The sequence below is a fragment of the Neolamprologus brichardi genome, chromosome 8 (assembly GCF_056152115.1).
Source record: "Neolamprologus brichardi isolate AB-2024 chromosome 8, ASM5615211v1, whole genome shotgun sequence".
Taxonomy (NCBI): domain Eukaryota; kingdom Metazoa; phylum Chordata; class Actinopteri; order Cichliformes; family Cichlidae; genus Neolamprologus; species Neolamprologus brichardi.
In genome coordinates this window covers 2935107-2952874 of record NC_142111.1, presented here as the reverse complement: position 1 = coordinate 2952874, position 17768 = coordinate 2935107, and the positions used below count along the sequence as shown (strand labels likewise).

General features: G+C 41.3%; 1 protein-coding gene across 1 annotated transcript; it reads left to right on the top strand.

Annotated features, from left to right (window-relative positions):
• The first annotated feature begins 967 nt into the window (after positions 1 to 967).
• On the top strand, positions 968 to 16384 carry bsk146 (brain specific kinase 146). The gene is made up of 5 exons (XM_006796947.2): positions 968 to 1206; positions 7877 to 8127; positions 8851 to 9053; positions 9868 to 10059; positions 10141 to 16384. The coding sequence occupies exons 2-5, from the start codon at positions 7956 to 7958 to the stop codon at positions 10909 to 10911; spliced, it is 1338 nt and encodes a 445-aa protein (XP_006797010.2). The 5' UTR covers positions 968 to 1206; positions 7877 to 7955; the 3' UTR covers positions 10912 to 16384.
• The last annotated feature ends 1384 nt before the right edge of the window (positions 16385 to 17768 follow it).

Genomic DNA, 17768 nt, shown 5'->3' with positions numbered 1-17768 from the left:
GGAGACAGGAACCCTCTCACCCTCGCCCTACTTTTAAGATTAGGCTTAAATTTTCCATTTTGATAAAGCTTACAGTTATGGATGGATCAGGTGACCTTGAATCCTCCCTTAGTTACACATCAATAGCTCTTTGCTGCTGGAGGTTTCTCATGACACACTGAATGTTTCTTTTTCACCCTTTTTACACTCGCTATGTGCTTATACATCACGCTGTATTTAATTGTTAGTTTTTATTAATCTCTAGCTCTCTTGTGTCTTTTGTCCTTTCTTCTTCCCTCCCCCAGAACCAGGCCGTCCCGCCCTGAGCCTGGTTCTGGTGGAGGTTGCTTCCTGTTAAAAGTGAGTTTTTCCTTCTCATTGTCACCAAGTGCTTATTCATAGGGGGTTGTGTGGGGCCACTCTCAGTACACCAGCTTCAGCTCACAGTCCAAAGACATATGTGGGTTTAGGATAAAGTGTGAATTGTTATTTGTGGGTGTACCCTGCCTTTCGGCCGTGATAGCTGGGACAGACCACTCCATTTATTTATGTATTTATTCTTGGCACAGTAGCCTTAATATATCTTTGTACTAACCAACACTGCCTCAAATGACATCGCCTAAAGACATTTTATAAAAACATACACAGCAAAGTCTGTTTACGTCAACGTTTACGAGTCAGAATCAGAATGCTTTATTAGTCCCAGAGAAAATGATGTAAAAACAAATATAATAATAATATAACAATAATGTTTTTTTTCTAGCTATTATTAAAAATAGCAAATATCTAGTTCAAGCTATCTGTTGGTAACATATTTATTTATTTGACTGTATTTGGAAGAAGTTGGATTTCCCATTATCCCTGAATGTACCATAGTCTGTATGGAGACAGCGAGCAGCGGCGGCTCCCAGCGGAGCAGCGCTGCGATTGGCCGGGCCAGCGAGGAGGGGGAGGGCTTTGTCTCTCCTCCCCTGCCTCTCCTCTCCTCCCATCCTAGAGGACAGAGCGATGCGGAGACAATAGGACGCAGAGCCGGAGGAGGCTGCAGGATGCTCGACACCACATCCACCGACGCTGCTCGGAGGCTTCTCGCTGGACACCGATATCAGACGTTTCTCTGGGCTCACCTGGTCTTAGTATGTGCTCACATCTCCCCGTGTGTTTACCAGTAGCAGCCTGGGCCGACAGGGCGGACTTCACAGTCTCCATATGGGTATCAACTGAAAGGTGAGTAGCGAATTAAACCCGGGCTGACCGTTTATCCTCACCTGCACCCTGACCAACCAGGCTCCGTTACTGTGTGTGCCGCTATGATGTGTGCATGCAGTGCATCATTAGGCCAATGCCATACAGCAGCGTTCACACTGAAAACAAAACTGTGATTTCTTCTCTATGTTGTATGTACATTTTCTAATGTCATTGATCTCCAGCAAGCAACAATATCATTGATTGTAAGCATTTTAGGTCGTTTACAGTATCGGATTGTGTAGTGGAATTTGTATTATTGATCACAACACAACATCTAAAAGCCCTCCCACACCCCCACTATGCATCCCCTGTTTTTGCAGGAGGAGGAAGGGGTGGAGGAGGGGGGTTGGTAGTCAGGTATCTGCAGGAGGTAATGCATGTCTGTTCCTTTCTGCTATCTAAGCTCTGTTACACTAAAGTGACAGTGGTTGTCCCTTCAGTGAGTGCTGTCTGAGCACACACACTGCAGGTGACGATGCAGACCTGCTGAAAGCTGAAGCCTTTAGTGATTGGAGGATGATACAAGACCAGAATGTTTACATTCTGACTGGTCTACCTGCTGTCTATGTTTGCTGGATTATACTGGGCAATTTTGGGGACTTGCTTAGAAAAATGAAGGGTTACACCCTATAGCCAATCTATACAAGCCGATCTAAGCTATTATTTTGGATAAATCATGTAATCAATGCCTCAATGCTCATCCACAGTGCCTATATATTGTGTTGATGAGATGCCAGCTGAACTTAAACTAGAGAGCTGAGTGAGCAGATACCTTTAAGTAGACCGAATAACCCGGATGAGGAGGTGATGGGAAGGAGTTTAAATAATGATTCTAAAGAACAGGGACTGGGTTGACTGGCTTGAAGATGCGGGTAGGACGATTGATGGATAAGACTGGTGAATTTGAATTAGTTGAAGATGGAAAATAACCAGTATTACCATAAGGATTTTGAGAAGATAGATCTTCCTTATTCAATTTTGATTAAAAAATCCAAATACCACGTTAAATTTTGTTTGCTAACTATGAAGACGAAGCCCTGAATATAGCCTAGTTAGCATAGTATAAGTACTAATTAAACTAGTTGTTGCTGCCGTCTGTTTTACACACCAGTGATATCGGTGAGGTTTTTCAGTCAAATTCATCGCATCTGCTCTTTTAAGAGTTTTCAGTGATCTCCTGTTTATTGTTGATGCTAGTTAATGCTGTACGTATGTTACTGGATCTTACCACTGTGTTTGATACAGTGGACTACAACACCTTGAACTCTCATTGTGTTGTTATTTCTGGGATGGCTTTGAACTGCTTTAAGTCTTATTTGAGTTGTAGGTGGTTTTCCATTAGCATTGGCAGTTATTCTTCTTAAACTACCCCCTTAACCAGTGGTGTACCTCAAGGTTCCATTCTTGGTCCACTTCAGTTGTACACACACCTTTTGGGTTTATTTTTTTTAAAAACCCATCATGTTCCTTACCACTTTTTTTGCAGATGAAACCCAGATTTACCTCCCTCTTAAACCCGTCTCCAACTCCTCTGCTGAGGTTAGAATGTGGCTTTAATAAACAGCGCTCAACCCTGTGATAGTAAAACTGAAATTTTAGTGGTTCCTCCGGCGAATAAGCAGCCAGTTACATTTTCCATTATCCCTTTAGATCTTGAGACTTAGGAATCATTTCTTAAACCTCAGGTTTAAAGTCTGGGTGTTATCTTTGATTCATCTCCTTAATTAGACAGATCACAGCAGTTGTTATAGCCAGCTTTCTTCAATTGAGATATTAAATATAGTTAAAAACTTCTTTCTTTTCATGACTGGAGGTTTCTTCCTGTTAAAAGGGAGTTTTTCCTTCCCACTGTCGCCAAAGTGCTTGCTCAATCATATGATTGTTGGGTTTTTCTCTGTATCTATGAAGCGCCTTGAGGCGACTTTTGTTGTGATTTGGTGCTATATAAATAAAATTGAATTGAATCGAATGACCTTGATAAAGTAATCCATGATTTCATTACATCTAGATTGGATTACTACAAGTTATTATATGTTGGGTTGAGCAAAACACTTAAAACATGTCTGCAGCTGATAGACTCCTGAAAGATACACGGAAGCGTCACCCATTCTTAAATTATTACACTGGTTTCCTGGGAAGTACAGGATTCATTTTAAAATATTGTTGCTTGCGTGTAAGTGTTTACACGATCTCGCCTCGTTAACTCTCAAATCCTTTACTTTCTCATGTCCTATGCCTCTCACTTAGGTCTGTCGATCAGCACCTTCTAGTAATTCAGAATTCCCAACTGGCTCGTACAGGCGACAGGGCTTTCTTGTCCCCCAAACTCCAAAAATAACCAGCAACATATTTTTTTTTTAATTTCTCCAAGTGCATCTCTTTTACTTTTAGTATTTCAATTTGTATTATTTACTGTTCTTTTTGATCCCTTTTAAAATTATTATTATTATTTAATCATTTTATTGTGGACTTTTTTTTTTTATTAGTAAAATTTGCTTGATTTTGACTTCAGGCCTTTAAAACGTTCTAAATAAAATCTGTAAAATCAAACTAAGGTGTAAATATCTACTGCTGAGGAGCTGTGATATAAGTAGGTACTAGAGATTTTGGCAACTGCATTCTGTTTTTGTTCACTTTCCACACACACACACACACACACACATACACACACACACACACACACACACACTGACTGTGCTGGCCTCCCTCTGCTCCCTGCCAGTGCAAATTTACACACAGTCACAGTCACTTTGATTATGTGCGTGTGCAGCAGTCAGCAGCTTTATTTTTAATAAATAGAAGACAAATCAAACGTGTCCAGAACATTTAAAGGCTAAATATTTTTGTTGCTGCAGTTTCTCACGTGGAAGGCAGGAACGTGTTTCTTCGCAGCGCATCTATCAGGAGAATAGAAACAGTCACTGAAATGCAAAAAAAAAAATGAAACTGTTATTGTTGGAGGGCAGCGCGGCTGCATCAGTGGGGGTGGACGTGGCTGTGATCGTTGCCTTGGCTCGCTGGTTGCATAAGCAGTCTGGGATTTAGTCAGCTGCGGCCCCTGATCGCTGCTCTGTTTCCACAGAGTGTTAAACCTGGTGGCACAGAGGGTCAGTGTTGAGCGAGTGGGGAGGGCTGGAGGGATGTGGTCAGCTGAAAGGAACATGCTGTATTTTGTGTCTGTTCCCAGAACGTTGAATTTTGCAGGCTGTTGGAGAGAACAGTCTGCAGGAAAGGACGACGAACACAAGCATTAATCTGTCAACTGACTTTTTAGGTTTAGTATAAACCCTTTCCCATGACACAGGTTAGCATCTTCACATTGTATAAAAAGAACCAGAAATATTCCTTTCACAATAATACACTGGACTCAGCACGTGGTTCTTATGTGTGCTTGACGAATAATTTATTAAATATTAAACAATTATAGCAATTGTTGGCGATTAATTTGCTTTGAGATGAATGGATCAATGATATGCTTTGGGGAAAATGAACAATGTGTATAATAATGTGTAGTGGAGCGAATGTTGAAGATGATTACAACAAATAATTAATATGTGAAAGGCTTATTTCAACATTAGATAACTTTGTATAAACTTACAGTATGTGGTATTAAGTTGCCCCTAACTTAATACATCTGTTTATGTATTTATACCCCTAAACACCAAAAAGTACAACAGTGGTGTGAGACAGAGGCTGCCATTCTCCTTCACCTCATCCTGAAAGGTTTCCCAGCATTATTTGAACATGATCATCTCATTTTACCCATCCAGCTACTCTGCAGTTGTTCCTACCAGCGATGCAAAGCACTCGCGACACGCAGCTGCTTTTGCATCGAGTTGTTTCTATTGTTAAAGGAGAGCCTATGTGATGCACTCACGCAGCGGGACTGCAGACTTCCCCTCCACACGGAGAGCCGACATTTATCCTGGCCTGATGACTCACTGAGCTACACGAGTCTTACTGCTTCTATATAAATACAGATGCAGTTTTATTTGTGGTAAACGAAAGCACACACACGCACCATCTTCATGTGAATATTAAATATATAAAGATGCAGAATCTTCTGAACTTTGAGACTGTAGCTTGACCTACATCACAGACTTTTTTTTGCACATACTAGCGGGAAAAACTTAAGCTCTAGATCTGCTAATAAGAGCTGTGGGAACAGTTTGCAGATCACTGCTGCAACTAACCACACAAGCTGCTGTACCTTGTCAAAAAATTTCCTTTTACTTTGATTTTATGAAACCAGTTTATTCTCAAAGCTGAAATTCGCTCCGTGCTCTCTCCTGGTTGTGTACACCAAATGAAATCAGGCTGGAAGTTTGGCTCCATTAAACTAATTGGTCGAGCACAGTGGAAGTGTGTTAATCCGGTCATGCTTCAAATGATTAGGGACTCAATCTAGTCAAGATCATCAGACCTAAGGCAGAAATCAATTCAATATTAATACTGCTTTCCAGGGAGTCGTGGGTAAAGAGGTATGAAATAAGTTAAATCTCATTAGCCAGTCGTTAAAGGTCTGCAGACTGTGCTGGACAACTGAACCAGTACAATGGCATTAATAGATGTGGGTTCAGGAGATGATTACTGGGCCTTTTTGTCAGCCTGGGTCATATCTTCACAGCCACTGTAATTCCCATTTTTTTGAAGATACACTTGGTGCCAAATAGTGTGCATGTTTCCTCCTTTTTTGCAACATGTTTACTGCGTCCACAACTTTAGTTTTTATCCATTTTCTTCTACTTACCCACAGTTGTAGTTGGACTTCAGCCTTTCACAGGTTTCATAGGATGAGAGATGGGATTGATTGCCAGTCTATCATAGGGCTAACACAGATTAGATTCACCCATTAACTCACCATGCATGTCTGTGGGGGGGAACCAAAAAGCTCCAGAAAAGTCCAAGCTGCCCCGTGGAGTTGAACCCAGAAACTTCTTGCTGTGACGCGATGGTACAAACCACCACAGCACGTCTTTTTGCATGTTTAAATCTAGTTTGGTTTTATTCACACAGTGGCACTTTATATTATAAAGGATAGAACTACAACAATGTGAGAAATACAATCCCTTTCCATCTTTGTGGTAGCCGTTAGCATCTTTAGGACTCATTAGCGCTTGCTAACTGGCGCTAATTAGCTCTAAGCATTGCAGAGTGTCAATATTTGTGGCTTATCTGGGTTCCTCATCTACAGAGAGATAACACTGTTAGCAACACTTAAATCACTATATCACTATTTACTCATAACTGTAATTCTTGTTGTAAAATAATTAGTTAGTTATTGGAAAATGTTTATTCAGTTATTTAGCACTTTTTGAGAAAGATGGTGGTGCTAAATGGAAAAAAAATTGGAAAAGTTCAAATTTACTGCCCCAGTTTTCTCTCAAAACAGCTAGCTTGGTTGAATTTGCAGCTTTAAGTAGTTATTATTGACTGAATATACATTGTACGTTTATGAATGTTATTGTGATAACGTACCAGAGCCAAACGCACACTCACAGAAAAAGAACGAGGCACAATCCTGCAGTGCTACAGTAAGCACTTCTGATCCCCGGCAGAAACAAATGGTCTCCTCTGTTTACAACTCCCTCCTGTGCATGTGTGTTTTTATCACATGCACCCAAGAGCTTTTATTTAGAGGAGAGAGAGAGATACAGTACACCCTCTCTGTACTGCCATTTATCACCCAAACTGACTCATCTCTCCTCACCTGCTGGCGTCAGCCTCTCTTCCTGTCCGCTTCACGCGCAAAAGAGATTACACTCCCACAGAGAACACAGAGGGCTGTGGAGGGGCGACGGGGTACTTAAAGTAGCACATTGCTGCGTGTGTGTGTGTTTGATCACATAGTTGGCAACTTAACGTTGTGATGCATACAACTGAATGTTACTTTCTGCATCTAAAACCAGACTGCGCAATGAAATGTCATCCATCTGTGGATGTGTGCGGAGAATATGAGATATGTGAAGTACATGGAACGGCAGGCGAGTGTGTTGATGATGAGGAGGCTGCTGTAAATATAAAGCCAATCCAAGTGTCTGCTCATATAGAGTGGCTGCTTTCCAGCACCTCGGGTTGTGTAACGAGTGTGTGTGCGCGTGTGTGTGTGTGCACGCTCCTATAGTTCCTCCACATTCGCCTGGATCAGTGAGGGTCAGTGCTTGGCAGGTCCAGCCGCTCAGGAAGAGAAAAAAGGGAAGCAATCACTAAGAATAATCACACTGCAGCAGGAATTGGATTTGCTAGAAAGGACTGTTATTGGCTGCCTGTGTGTGTGTGTGTGTGTGTGTGTGTGTGTGTGTGTGACTCAGCTCACAGCTCAGCTCTGGTATCCCCCTTGGCGAGTAGCATTTAGAATTACTTAAGCCTTCACTGCAGATAATTAGCATTTTCAGCGGCTATCACACTGCAGATCAGAGCAGCACGCTGTGAGCTTCGATGTCGACAGCGTGCTGTGCATTGCCGACCTTGGAATGCAACACAAACATCACATATCACATTTTCCTGTTTTGGTCCTACAAGAGGACGAGAGCGTGTTTTTCTCTTCGTGTGCCCGTCCTATCACAGCCAACTTGTTGTACTTGAAATGAGGAAGAGTAGAAGGATGAAGCAATTTTCAAAATGTTTCTCCTCTCTTCTTTCTGTACAGTGACGCCAGCTGTTAGCTGCTATTGCTGCTCCTGTCCTACCCGAGTCAGTTTTTTTTGCACCCTGAAGCAGTCCGCACCATGACCTCCTCTCCGCTGGTTTCTCGAGCCAACATGGACATCCTGGATGAGCTGCAGCTGATTGCTGCCCAAAATTTGGAGAGACTAGAGGTCAACAAGTACTACGAGGTGATCAGAGAGCTGGGCAAGGGAACCTATGGCAAGGTGGATCTGGTCATTCACAAGATCAGAGGTAAGGGACCACCACAGGGTACATGACGTCTTCAGTGATTGCGCTGTCACCTTTTTGTTTTGGTCTCTGCACCTTAAGTGTAATTCCGCTTTTGGCTCCTAATGAGATGTCACTTTGTTTAGACAGAAGTGTTAATATTTAGATTAGAGGATGGAGTGCTAAATTGCAAGCTTGGTTAAATAACTGCATTCATAAATGTACAGACAGAAACCTCCTTAGTGAAAAGTTACAGACTAATAATTAAAATAGCAGGTAGGGTGGATAGGGTGCACCTCACAGCCGATTATTTTCTAAAACGGTCAATTAAAAATACTCCATCAGTAACCACCACCACAAACATAAACGACAACACCCTCAACTGGTCGCGGCAGATGGCTGCGCCTCCCTGAGCCTAATTCTGCTGGAGGTTTCTTCCTGTTAAAAGGGAGTTTTTCCTTCCCACTGTCACCAATTGCTTGCTTGAAGGGGGTCATCTGATTTCGGGGGTTTTCTCTGTCTTTAACTAACAATATAAAGCGTCTTAAGGCCGCTGTTGCTGTGATTTAGTGACATAAATAACGCTGAATTGAATTCAAAGAGTTTCAGTTCACTCCAATCAACACAGGGGTTTAACTTTAAGCCTCAACACAATCTAAATAAGTGAGTAATTTAAAATAATACCTCAGTAAAGTCGTGATACAAAAACGTGCATCTGTAAAAAAACATCTGTATTTTTCTCAAAAGGTACAAAAATGGCACTGAAGTTCCTGAAGAAGAAGACAACCAAGCTGAAGTCATTTCTACGGGAGTACAGCATCTCCCTGTACCTGTCTCCGTGCCCCTTCATCATCAACATGTTTGGCATCGCCTTCGAGACCGACGAGTACTACGTGTTTGCACAGGAGTACGCCGTGGCGGGAGACCTCTTCGATATAATTCCTCCACAGGTGCTGATTCACAGATAACGATAGTAATACAGATGATTACTGATCCACAGTCAGAAGAAAGTTGGCTTAAAACTTTAAGCCAGCTTAAAGTTTTAAATTGTCTTAAAACTTTAAGCCAACTTAAAACTTTAAGCAGATAACGATAGTAATACAGATGATTACTGATCCACAGTCAGAAGAAAGTTAGCTTAAAACTTTAAGCCAACTTAAGCCAAAGTTTTAAGTTGGCTTAAAACTTTAAGCCAGCTTAAAGTTTTAAATTGTCTTAAAACTTTAAGCCAACTTAAAACTTTAAGCCAGCTTAAAGTTTTAAATTGTCTTAAAACTTTAAGCCAACTTAAAACTTTAAGCAGATAACGATAGTAATACAGATGGTTACTGATCCACAGTCATAAGAAAGTTGGCTTAAAACTTTAAGCCAGCTTAAAACTTTAAGCCAACTTAAGCCAAAGTTTTAAGTTGGCTTAAAACGTTAAGCCAAGTTTCTTCTCTACCTTTTAAAGGAGAAGAGGTTGTGGATTGTTTTGAACTGTGAATAATGCAAAGCTACTCTAGTAGAGTCCATGAAAAATAATTTAGCACCTCTACTGGTATCAGAAAAGTCGCCAGATTTTACCCAGGCGAACTGCGCTTTGTACAAATGCAGTTCATCCTGAGGTACAAAAAACCCCACACTCAAATGAAGACTTTTAGACTTGGGACAGAAACTTTTTCTCATTGAGGGTGATTTTAAAAATTCAAAAATCTAACTTGTCAGCAGCCACCCTAAAATCCTCTGAATAAAATAGTGCTTTTCCTTTCTTTGGCCCTCAAGGTCGGTCTTCCTGAAACAGTAGCAAAGCGCTGTGTACACCAAGTAGCCATCGCTCTGGACTACCTGCACTGTAAGAAGCTGGTCCATCGGGACATTAAGCCTGAAAACATCCTCATCTTTGACCGAGAGTGCCGCAAGGTCAAGCTCTCTGACTTCGGAATGACTCGCCGGGCTGGCTCACCAGTGAAAAGAGTGAGTAGTGTTTGAGTTTTGTACGTTTTTATATTCGCACGTTTCCTCCAGTGACTGTAACCTGTTGGGTTTCCCCTCCAGGTGAGCGGCACCATCCCCTACACAGCTCCGGAGCTCTGCGATGTGTCCCGCCACGAGGGCTTCTGCGTGGACTACAGCACTGACGTCTGGGCCTTCGGTGTGCTGCTGTTCTGCATGCTGACCGGTAACTTCCCTTGGGAGAAGGCTCTGCCCTCTGACTCTTTCTACCAGGAGTTCATCCGTTGGCAGAGGAGGAGGACGAACACGGTGCCGTCGCAGTGGAGGCGCTTCACCGAGCAGGCCCTTCGCATGTTCCGCCGCCTGCTATCGGTGGAGCAGGACCGCCGCTGCTCCGTCAAAGAAGTGTTCGGGTACTTCAGCCACTCCTGGATGTTAGACGCGGAGAACGATAACAACAACGGCAACACGGTTGCTGGAGGTGGCGGCGAAAGAGTTAGTGGCGGAGGCGGCGGCGGTGGAGGAGGCGGAGGGGGAGGAGGAGTCCGAGGGGAGGTGGACGGCACAATCTCGTCATCATCGTCCGGGGAAGAAGACGAGGAGCTTCTCGTGGAGAGGATGAAGCAGCAGACTCTGTCACCTCGCTCCCCAGTGTCGCCCCTCTCTCCCATGTTGCCAATGGCGGTGAAGAGGGGGAGCGGAGGCAGCGGGGCCAAAGGAGGGATGATGGAACCCGGCGGGGGCCACCATTTCGTGTCCGTCTCCACCAACAGCTCCGTGTCATCCACCAACAGCTACGATCGAATGCCCCGAGAAAACGGCTCACCTGGCGGCCGCATGCTAGTGCCGACACCCATAGAAATCTGCGTCTGAGCATGTCAGGGCTCAGCGGCACACACTTTTATACCTCTCATCCAACCACGTAGATGTTCATGCATGGGAAAAAAAACAAAGCGATAACAAAGTACTAACACGTCTCCTGTTTTAAACATTGTGGGAAAGGAAGAGCGCAGACACACACGCGCCGGAGGACTTCCGAGGACGTCTTTGTGGAACGCACACATTCCTCATGATTGGTCGAATGTCCTGTTTTAACACTTGGAATTCAAGGACACGTTCAAAATGCAAGTGTAGAAAAATGAAAAAAAAAACACTACATTAGAGATTTCACCACTAAATCGATCTGACAAGAAGACCAAAATATATTCCTTAAAGCAATACTTGCAGCAAAAAAAATGAATTAAAATAACATAAAAAGATAAAAAAGTCAGCAGGAGTCGGGCAGAACTCCTCGTGATCTCCTCAACACTGATAAGAAGGTTTTTTTAAGAAGCCAAGGGACAAAAGATTCATGTTTTTGACCGAAACAGAGCTCAAGCTAACACCTTACAAGATAAAAAGACTGACTGAGCCGTGGTTTCAGTGTTTTACTCGTAACAAAAATATGAAAGTGTGAATGTGTCCGTGTGCGTCGCCGTGCGTTTGAATCTAAAACAAGTAGTTTAATTTTTCTTTGAGAATTTTATTATTTATTTGAATCTTTAAAAAAAAGAAGAAAAAAAAAAGACTACACAATCTATTTTTTCTATTTTTTTGTAAGGTAGCTCTCTTTGTTTCCCATTCGACTCAGCATTGTGATATGGTGTTGAGGTATAGCTGTGTAACAGGTGTGCTATGCTGCTGTACATACTGAACACTTGCGCATTATGTGAGATGATCTACAGCTTTCCTTCATCTCAGACTAGATGGAGCGAAGGCGTGCGATGTCTCTGCTCTTCACCATAAACATATCTACTTCACAGTTGGAAGACTTTTTTCTACTCACTCCTGAAATTCCGTTTGTATGGTGTTCCTTTGAAGCGTTTTTCCAAAAGAGAACAAGAAAAAGATCTGTCTGCTTTGCTCACGTTTTCATCCAGACCTTCACCTAAAAATGTGTTTTCTTTTAAACTTTGTCTGAAAAAGAAAAATGATCCAATTAAGTGCAGGGGGGGAAAAAAAGCAAACACTCAAGAGTCACTTTTTATAAACTGCATGACGAGTAATTCAAACTTCGAATCTGAACCGGCTTTAGGAGGAAAAAAAAGGTAAAATGTTGTGATGTGATTTTGGTTTTTTTGCAGTAGCACAATTTCTTGCATCATGTCCCAGAGTGAATATTGCTGTTATGACCTCTTGAGACATCCTAGGGCTAAAAGAAAAATAATCTGAATATACTTACCTAGTTTCTATCCAGTGTGATGTATTTGTAATGCTATTAATGTCGTGTGCTCATCTCACCACCTTCAGGAACTAAAAAAAATAAGCTAAGCATGAAGACAGAGCGAGAGATTTGAATTTGAATCAAATGTAGGGACTTAAATGTTTTGCTTTTGGATTTAAAAAACAACAACAAAACTAATCCATTCCTTTTTAACTTCATGAATATCAATTGAATTATTTTTCTTTGGGGGGGTGGATCATGCGTAGTGTGTGAATGGATGTTCTCTGTGTTGCTTTTCAGACATAAACTGCATGAAACTGTATGTGCTAAAGCCCTCTTGTGAAAAACTGCTCAGTGTTTATCCCGTCACAGGCTGTAGCACTCTATAGTTGTAGTTAGTATACCGGTGACAAACAACGCGTCAGTAGCCTCAGCTCGGATCTGACAGAGGACCAGCTCAGCCCCTCCGCATGATGCGTTGGATCAGCGAGAGAGTAAATAACTGCATCTTGTGACAATCTCTGACCTCATCGGCAGCCTCCTGATTCAGAACAAAGGACGGTCCTGATGCGGACACTGCTCCCCATCTGTCAACTTCAAGCAGCGCTGCGCTGCGCGGAGTAAACCGTGCGAGCCCAAGCACATCCCACACTCGCATGACCGTATGAAGCCACATTACCTCATCGCGTCATTGTTCCTTTGCAGCGTTCACTCCGAAACCATCTTTCAACATTCGCGCTCTTCCCAAATACACGTGACGTGCTTGAAGCACCCATGGCAACGTGCAACGATAAGCAACGTGAGGATTCTTGTAAATAGAGACACGTGGGAGGTTTTATTGACAATTCTTGTTACGTAAAAAAGAGCCGACACCAAATCAGTCCCTCAGTAGTGCAGACATTATTATTGATTGGTTTCTGAATTTATGTTTTCAGCGTCACCACTTTGCTCTTTCTTGGAAAGCAGATGTGTCAAGCAAGAGGTGGATGTTATGCTTTTTGTCTGTCACAAGTCACTGGCCAATGAGCGTGGCCTCCATAATAAGTGAAACGAATGATGTTTTTTTTTCCATTTACCACAAATGACTGGAATTCCTATTTTAGCCACAGGGATCATCGCCTGGTGGTCAGTATAAACAGTTTGGGTTTAAAGCACCTCTTTAATGGTTTCACTTTTCAGACATGGACACCTTTAATACTATTTCTGTACCTCAGTTAAAGGACCAGTACGTAGGGCTCGGTGATATTAAATGATAAGACTGCAGATTGCCAGCAGCTCAATACTCTTTCCAAGCATCTAGTAAAACTTCTGGTGGGTTTCACCTCATTTCAAACACAAAAAATGGCCCTAATAGAGCCTTTGTTTCTTTGGCACATTCTGGGCTACACAGGCTCTCGTGCTACTCTACAATATTTCATTTTCCTTTGAGCTAAGTTTAGATTTGCTATAACTAAAGGGGACCTATTCTGCTCCTTTCAAAGTAATTGTTATTTATTTTAAACTGAAACGAGCTACTTTAGCTCCTCCCCTCTAAGACAACTTTCTTCTGATTGGCTGCCGATTGTAAACAGAAGGTTTGAACAGCAGACAGGCGGGATGACAGTGTCTGCAGCTAAAGCTATGTTCCTGGGATGACTGTACTGAGTATATCACCTCCTTCTCGTGACGTCATATTGATCCAAGGGTAGTGATGGGATTTCCGGCTCTTTTTAGAGATCCGGCTCTTTCGGCTCGGCTCACTAAAAAGAGCCGGCTCTTTCGGCTCCGAACCGGCTCTTCAGGTTGTTTTGTTGCTTTAATTATTTAATCATTAACAATAATATAAAATTATGCAGAAAAGGAATTACTAATGTAAAAAAAAGTGGTTTTATTTATATATGTTTATATATGGCCCCTAGAGACAAAGCACGTACAAACTCTAAAGCATATACAAACTCCAAAACACATTTCTAGCATGAACTGAACTTCCAAAACAGAGCTACCCAGATCACTTAAATTACACAATTGAAAGCATGTGTGTATTGTTTGTGTATTTATAGACAAGCACTCATATTTATTCAAATAATTAAAAAAAAAATCATTTACCTGTTACTACCACACACCAAATCCGGTTGTTGATACTTCCTGGCTTGTGTAGCCACTAGGTAACAAAAGCTCAACACTGCGCCCTAGCATCCTGGAGCACTTCTGTTGGCTTTTGTACGCAATTCTGAGTTTGTACGTGCTTCTGAGTTTTTACGTGTTTTGGAGTTTGTACATGCTTCGGGGTTTGTAAGTGCGTCTGAGTTTTTACGCGTTTTGGAGTTTTTACGTGCTTTGTCTCTAAGGGCCACCATAAATATACTTTATTTATTCACTCCACATAAAATGTAATAAATAAATCATATAATACAAAGAACAACTATTTACATTTTAAACTTTTAACTATTTAAAATTTCAGCTTTTTCCTTTTAAACAAATTTACCTTGAAACAACACAAAACACTGCAAACCACAACACAATTAAATATAAATTAAAATATTAAAACAAAAAGAAGATGCACATTCTCTGTCATATGGGCCTGCATGATTTCTGAATCCTTTATCATCTGCAACTGAAAATAGTGGATGATTACTATACCTTTCTAATGTGACGTTGTTGTCCCTCGCTCTCTTTCTCTCTGGCTCTGTTCCTGTGCTACTGCGAGTGTAACTAACGCCCCTCCCCCCTCTGCCCAGCGCAAAGTACAGGCCGCGCGTGCGAGTTTAGCGGAAAAAAGGGCGAGAGAGACGGTGAGAGAAAGAAAAAAAAAACCTCACGGCTCCCAATAAGGAGCTGGCTCGCGTCGTTCACTTCAAAGAGTCGGCTCTAAGAGCCATTTCGTTCGCGAACGACCCATCACTATCCAAGGGTAGCTATCAGAACCTGAGTGTTTAAAACAAGTTTTAAGGTAGTTTTCAGCTCACAGGCGTTATACATCCAAAGACCTCACTATCTAAGCATCCTTAATATGAGTATCTAACACTGTAACAGTATGTTTACGACAAAGACATGAAAATGAATAAAAGGTTCCCTTTACTTTTATGCTATGTAGGCAGTTGAGTTTTGAAAAGAAAGCTAATTGTGTTTAGCAAACAGGATCTGGGATTTTTTTCATCTGTGTCAAACATCCCCCGAATTCAGTGTTTTTAAGCTGTCTTAGTTTGGTGTCATTCAGCATGATGTTTCTGAATTATTCTCTTGCATTAGTAAAGAGATCAACATGAGCTTATTATACCCCTAATGTAAGAATAGCCTGATGTTGCTTTTTACACAAGTAAAATTTTAATTATGTCGGGTATTTTGAAATGGAAATATTCAATTTTATTCTTTAGCTTCTTTTTTCCAAGCATGGAACCATCCGTAGCTAAATTAGCTAGCTAACATTTTGGTAAAGTCAGATGTTTTAGCATCGTCTTGCCAACATTCTTTAAAACAGAAAATTTGACTTTTTATCCCGTTGTCTTATAAAACATTATACCCAAACCTCCAGTCTAACCTAACAATCCAAAGTAACTGCTGTTGTTAGTTATAGACAATTAGCCAACAGGATGTTATTTCTAATGAATGAATGATGATCAGTTGCAGTCCCTGTTTTATGAGTTAGCAAGCAAAACACAGAATATCAAAATACCAAAAAGTAAATCTTTATTTTGAAAGACACGCCCAGTATTGCTGTAGTTTCCTATCAGAATAATTTTAAGATAGTAAATGATTCACTAGAACTTGTGGTACAAGCACTGTGCTCAGATGAAATACCAGTGCAGTATACAGTGCGCTGACGAGGACACATCCGTTCACAAGCTGGGAGAGAAGATGAGTGACACAAAACTAGAAAGTGAGATGTGCATTTGTCATACGCCACCTTCCCCTTGCTCCCTCCCAGCGTCTGAGTCAGCCACCGCTGCCTCCTCATCCTATTCATATTGTGACGTGCTGTAATGGCGTTCCAGTGTCTTTCTGTCCGGTGACATAGCTGTATTTCAAAGCATCATGGTTTTTGTGGCGTTTTAGTGAGTAGATGACCACAGCACTAGAACTTGTACCCGGTTCTGTCTTTGCAATACAACTGTCTTCCTGTAAGCTGAGATTTAGTCAATAAAATAAGAATTCTTGTTCGAGTGATATTTGCATTTTTCTTGTTTTTCCCCTCCCAAGAGTTCTTTGGCATGCAATTGAATTTCATACAGGTGAAATTATGCAATCGCATTCACACAAGGGAATCTTTAGGGGCATCTAATACCGTAAAGAATGTGGACAAATTTTATATCAAGAAGAAATAAGTAATTTCAACACTCCATGGTAACCTGTGAATAGGCACTTGGTGATGGTGGGGGAAAAGAACTTTCTTTTAGCAGGAAGTTTTAATTTTAAATTTAAATTTGGGGGCTCAGGTTAATGATGTTCACATAGTGCACTGAAATTTATAAATGAATAAAACAAGAATAGTAGATAAATTACTTCTAGTATTGTACGAGTTTAAACCACACATTTTGAATAAAGGTATATGCTGCTAGTAAAGTATTTTGGATATATGTTACAATGTTTCCATAGAAACATAAATGCTGGGTGGCTGACTGCAGTGTCCAAGTATAATTCAGAAGAATAATTTTAGATTTTGGTTAATGCACCAGTTTTAAGGCGAACCCTTTAATTATCAAACGCGAGGCAAAGGTTCAATCAAAGTAAGTTAAAAAAAATGATTTGCACCAAAGCAGATAAGAGGAGATTCATGCACAGAATTGTTTCTGCCATTTAATATGACGATTATTAAGACTTGATGGTGAATTATGCCTCTGTATATCAGGAGGAGGACTTTAAATTCAATTCTGGATTCAGGGAGCTGACACAGTAACTAACTTCTAATATTTAAGCCTAACAAGGCCATAGACCCTGATAGCATGCAGCTAATGATGAATTAGCTTGTGACCTTCAATTTTTACAAACAATCACAGTAAAGAGCGTTTGTTTTATAGTTTAGCAAAAAGTTGCTTTAACCTATCGTACCCCAGTGCAGTCGAAGAACACTTGTTGTATATAAATGACTTTTTTGCATTTTTACCGTACATACAGCAAACATTTAAACTGATGCAACATAAAGAAAATTAGCAGGCCCTTTACTTATTGTTCACTAAGTGGAGATGAACGTGACGTAGGAAAAGAACAGCTGTGTAACCACAGTAGGTGATGGCTGAATTTAGCTGCCTCAGTTTCACAGTTGTGCATGCTGGGGCACTGCCATGGGTTACTCAGACACTAACCGTGCACTTTATTTTCATTTTTGATAATTGTTGTTCTTTTCCTGCCCCTCTAGGACATTGTAACTAATTAATTTGCTTGAAAATATCAAATCACTCTGATCCCAGCAAATACTTGGATTCAGACTGATACTGATCTTTATTCAGTTATTAGTTGTTATTAATATCTGGCTCTCTTCCACGGCGTGCTTTTGTCCCGTCTTCCTTTCTTCCCCCAGCCGGTGTTGTGCCAAAAAGTGATTTCCAATGTT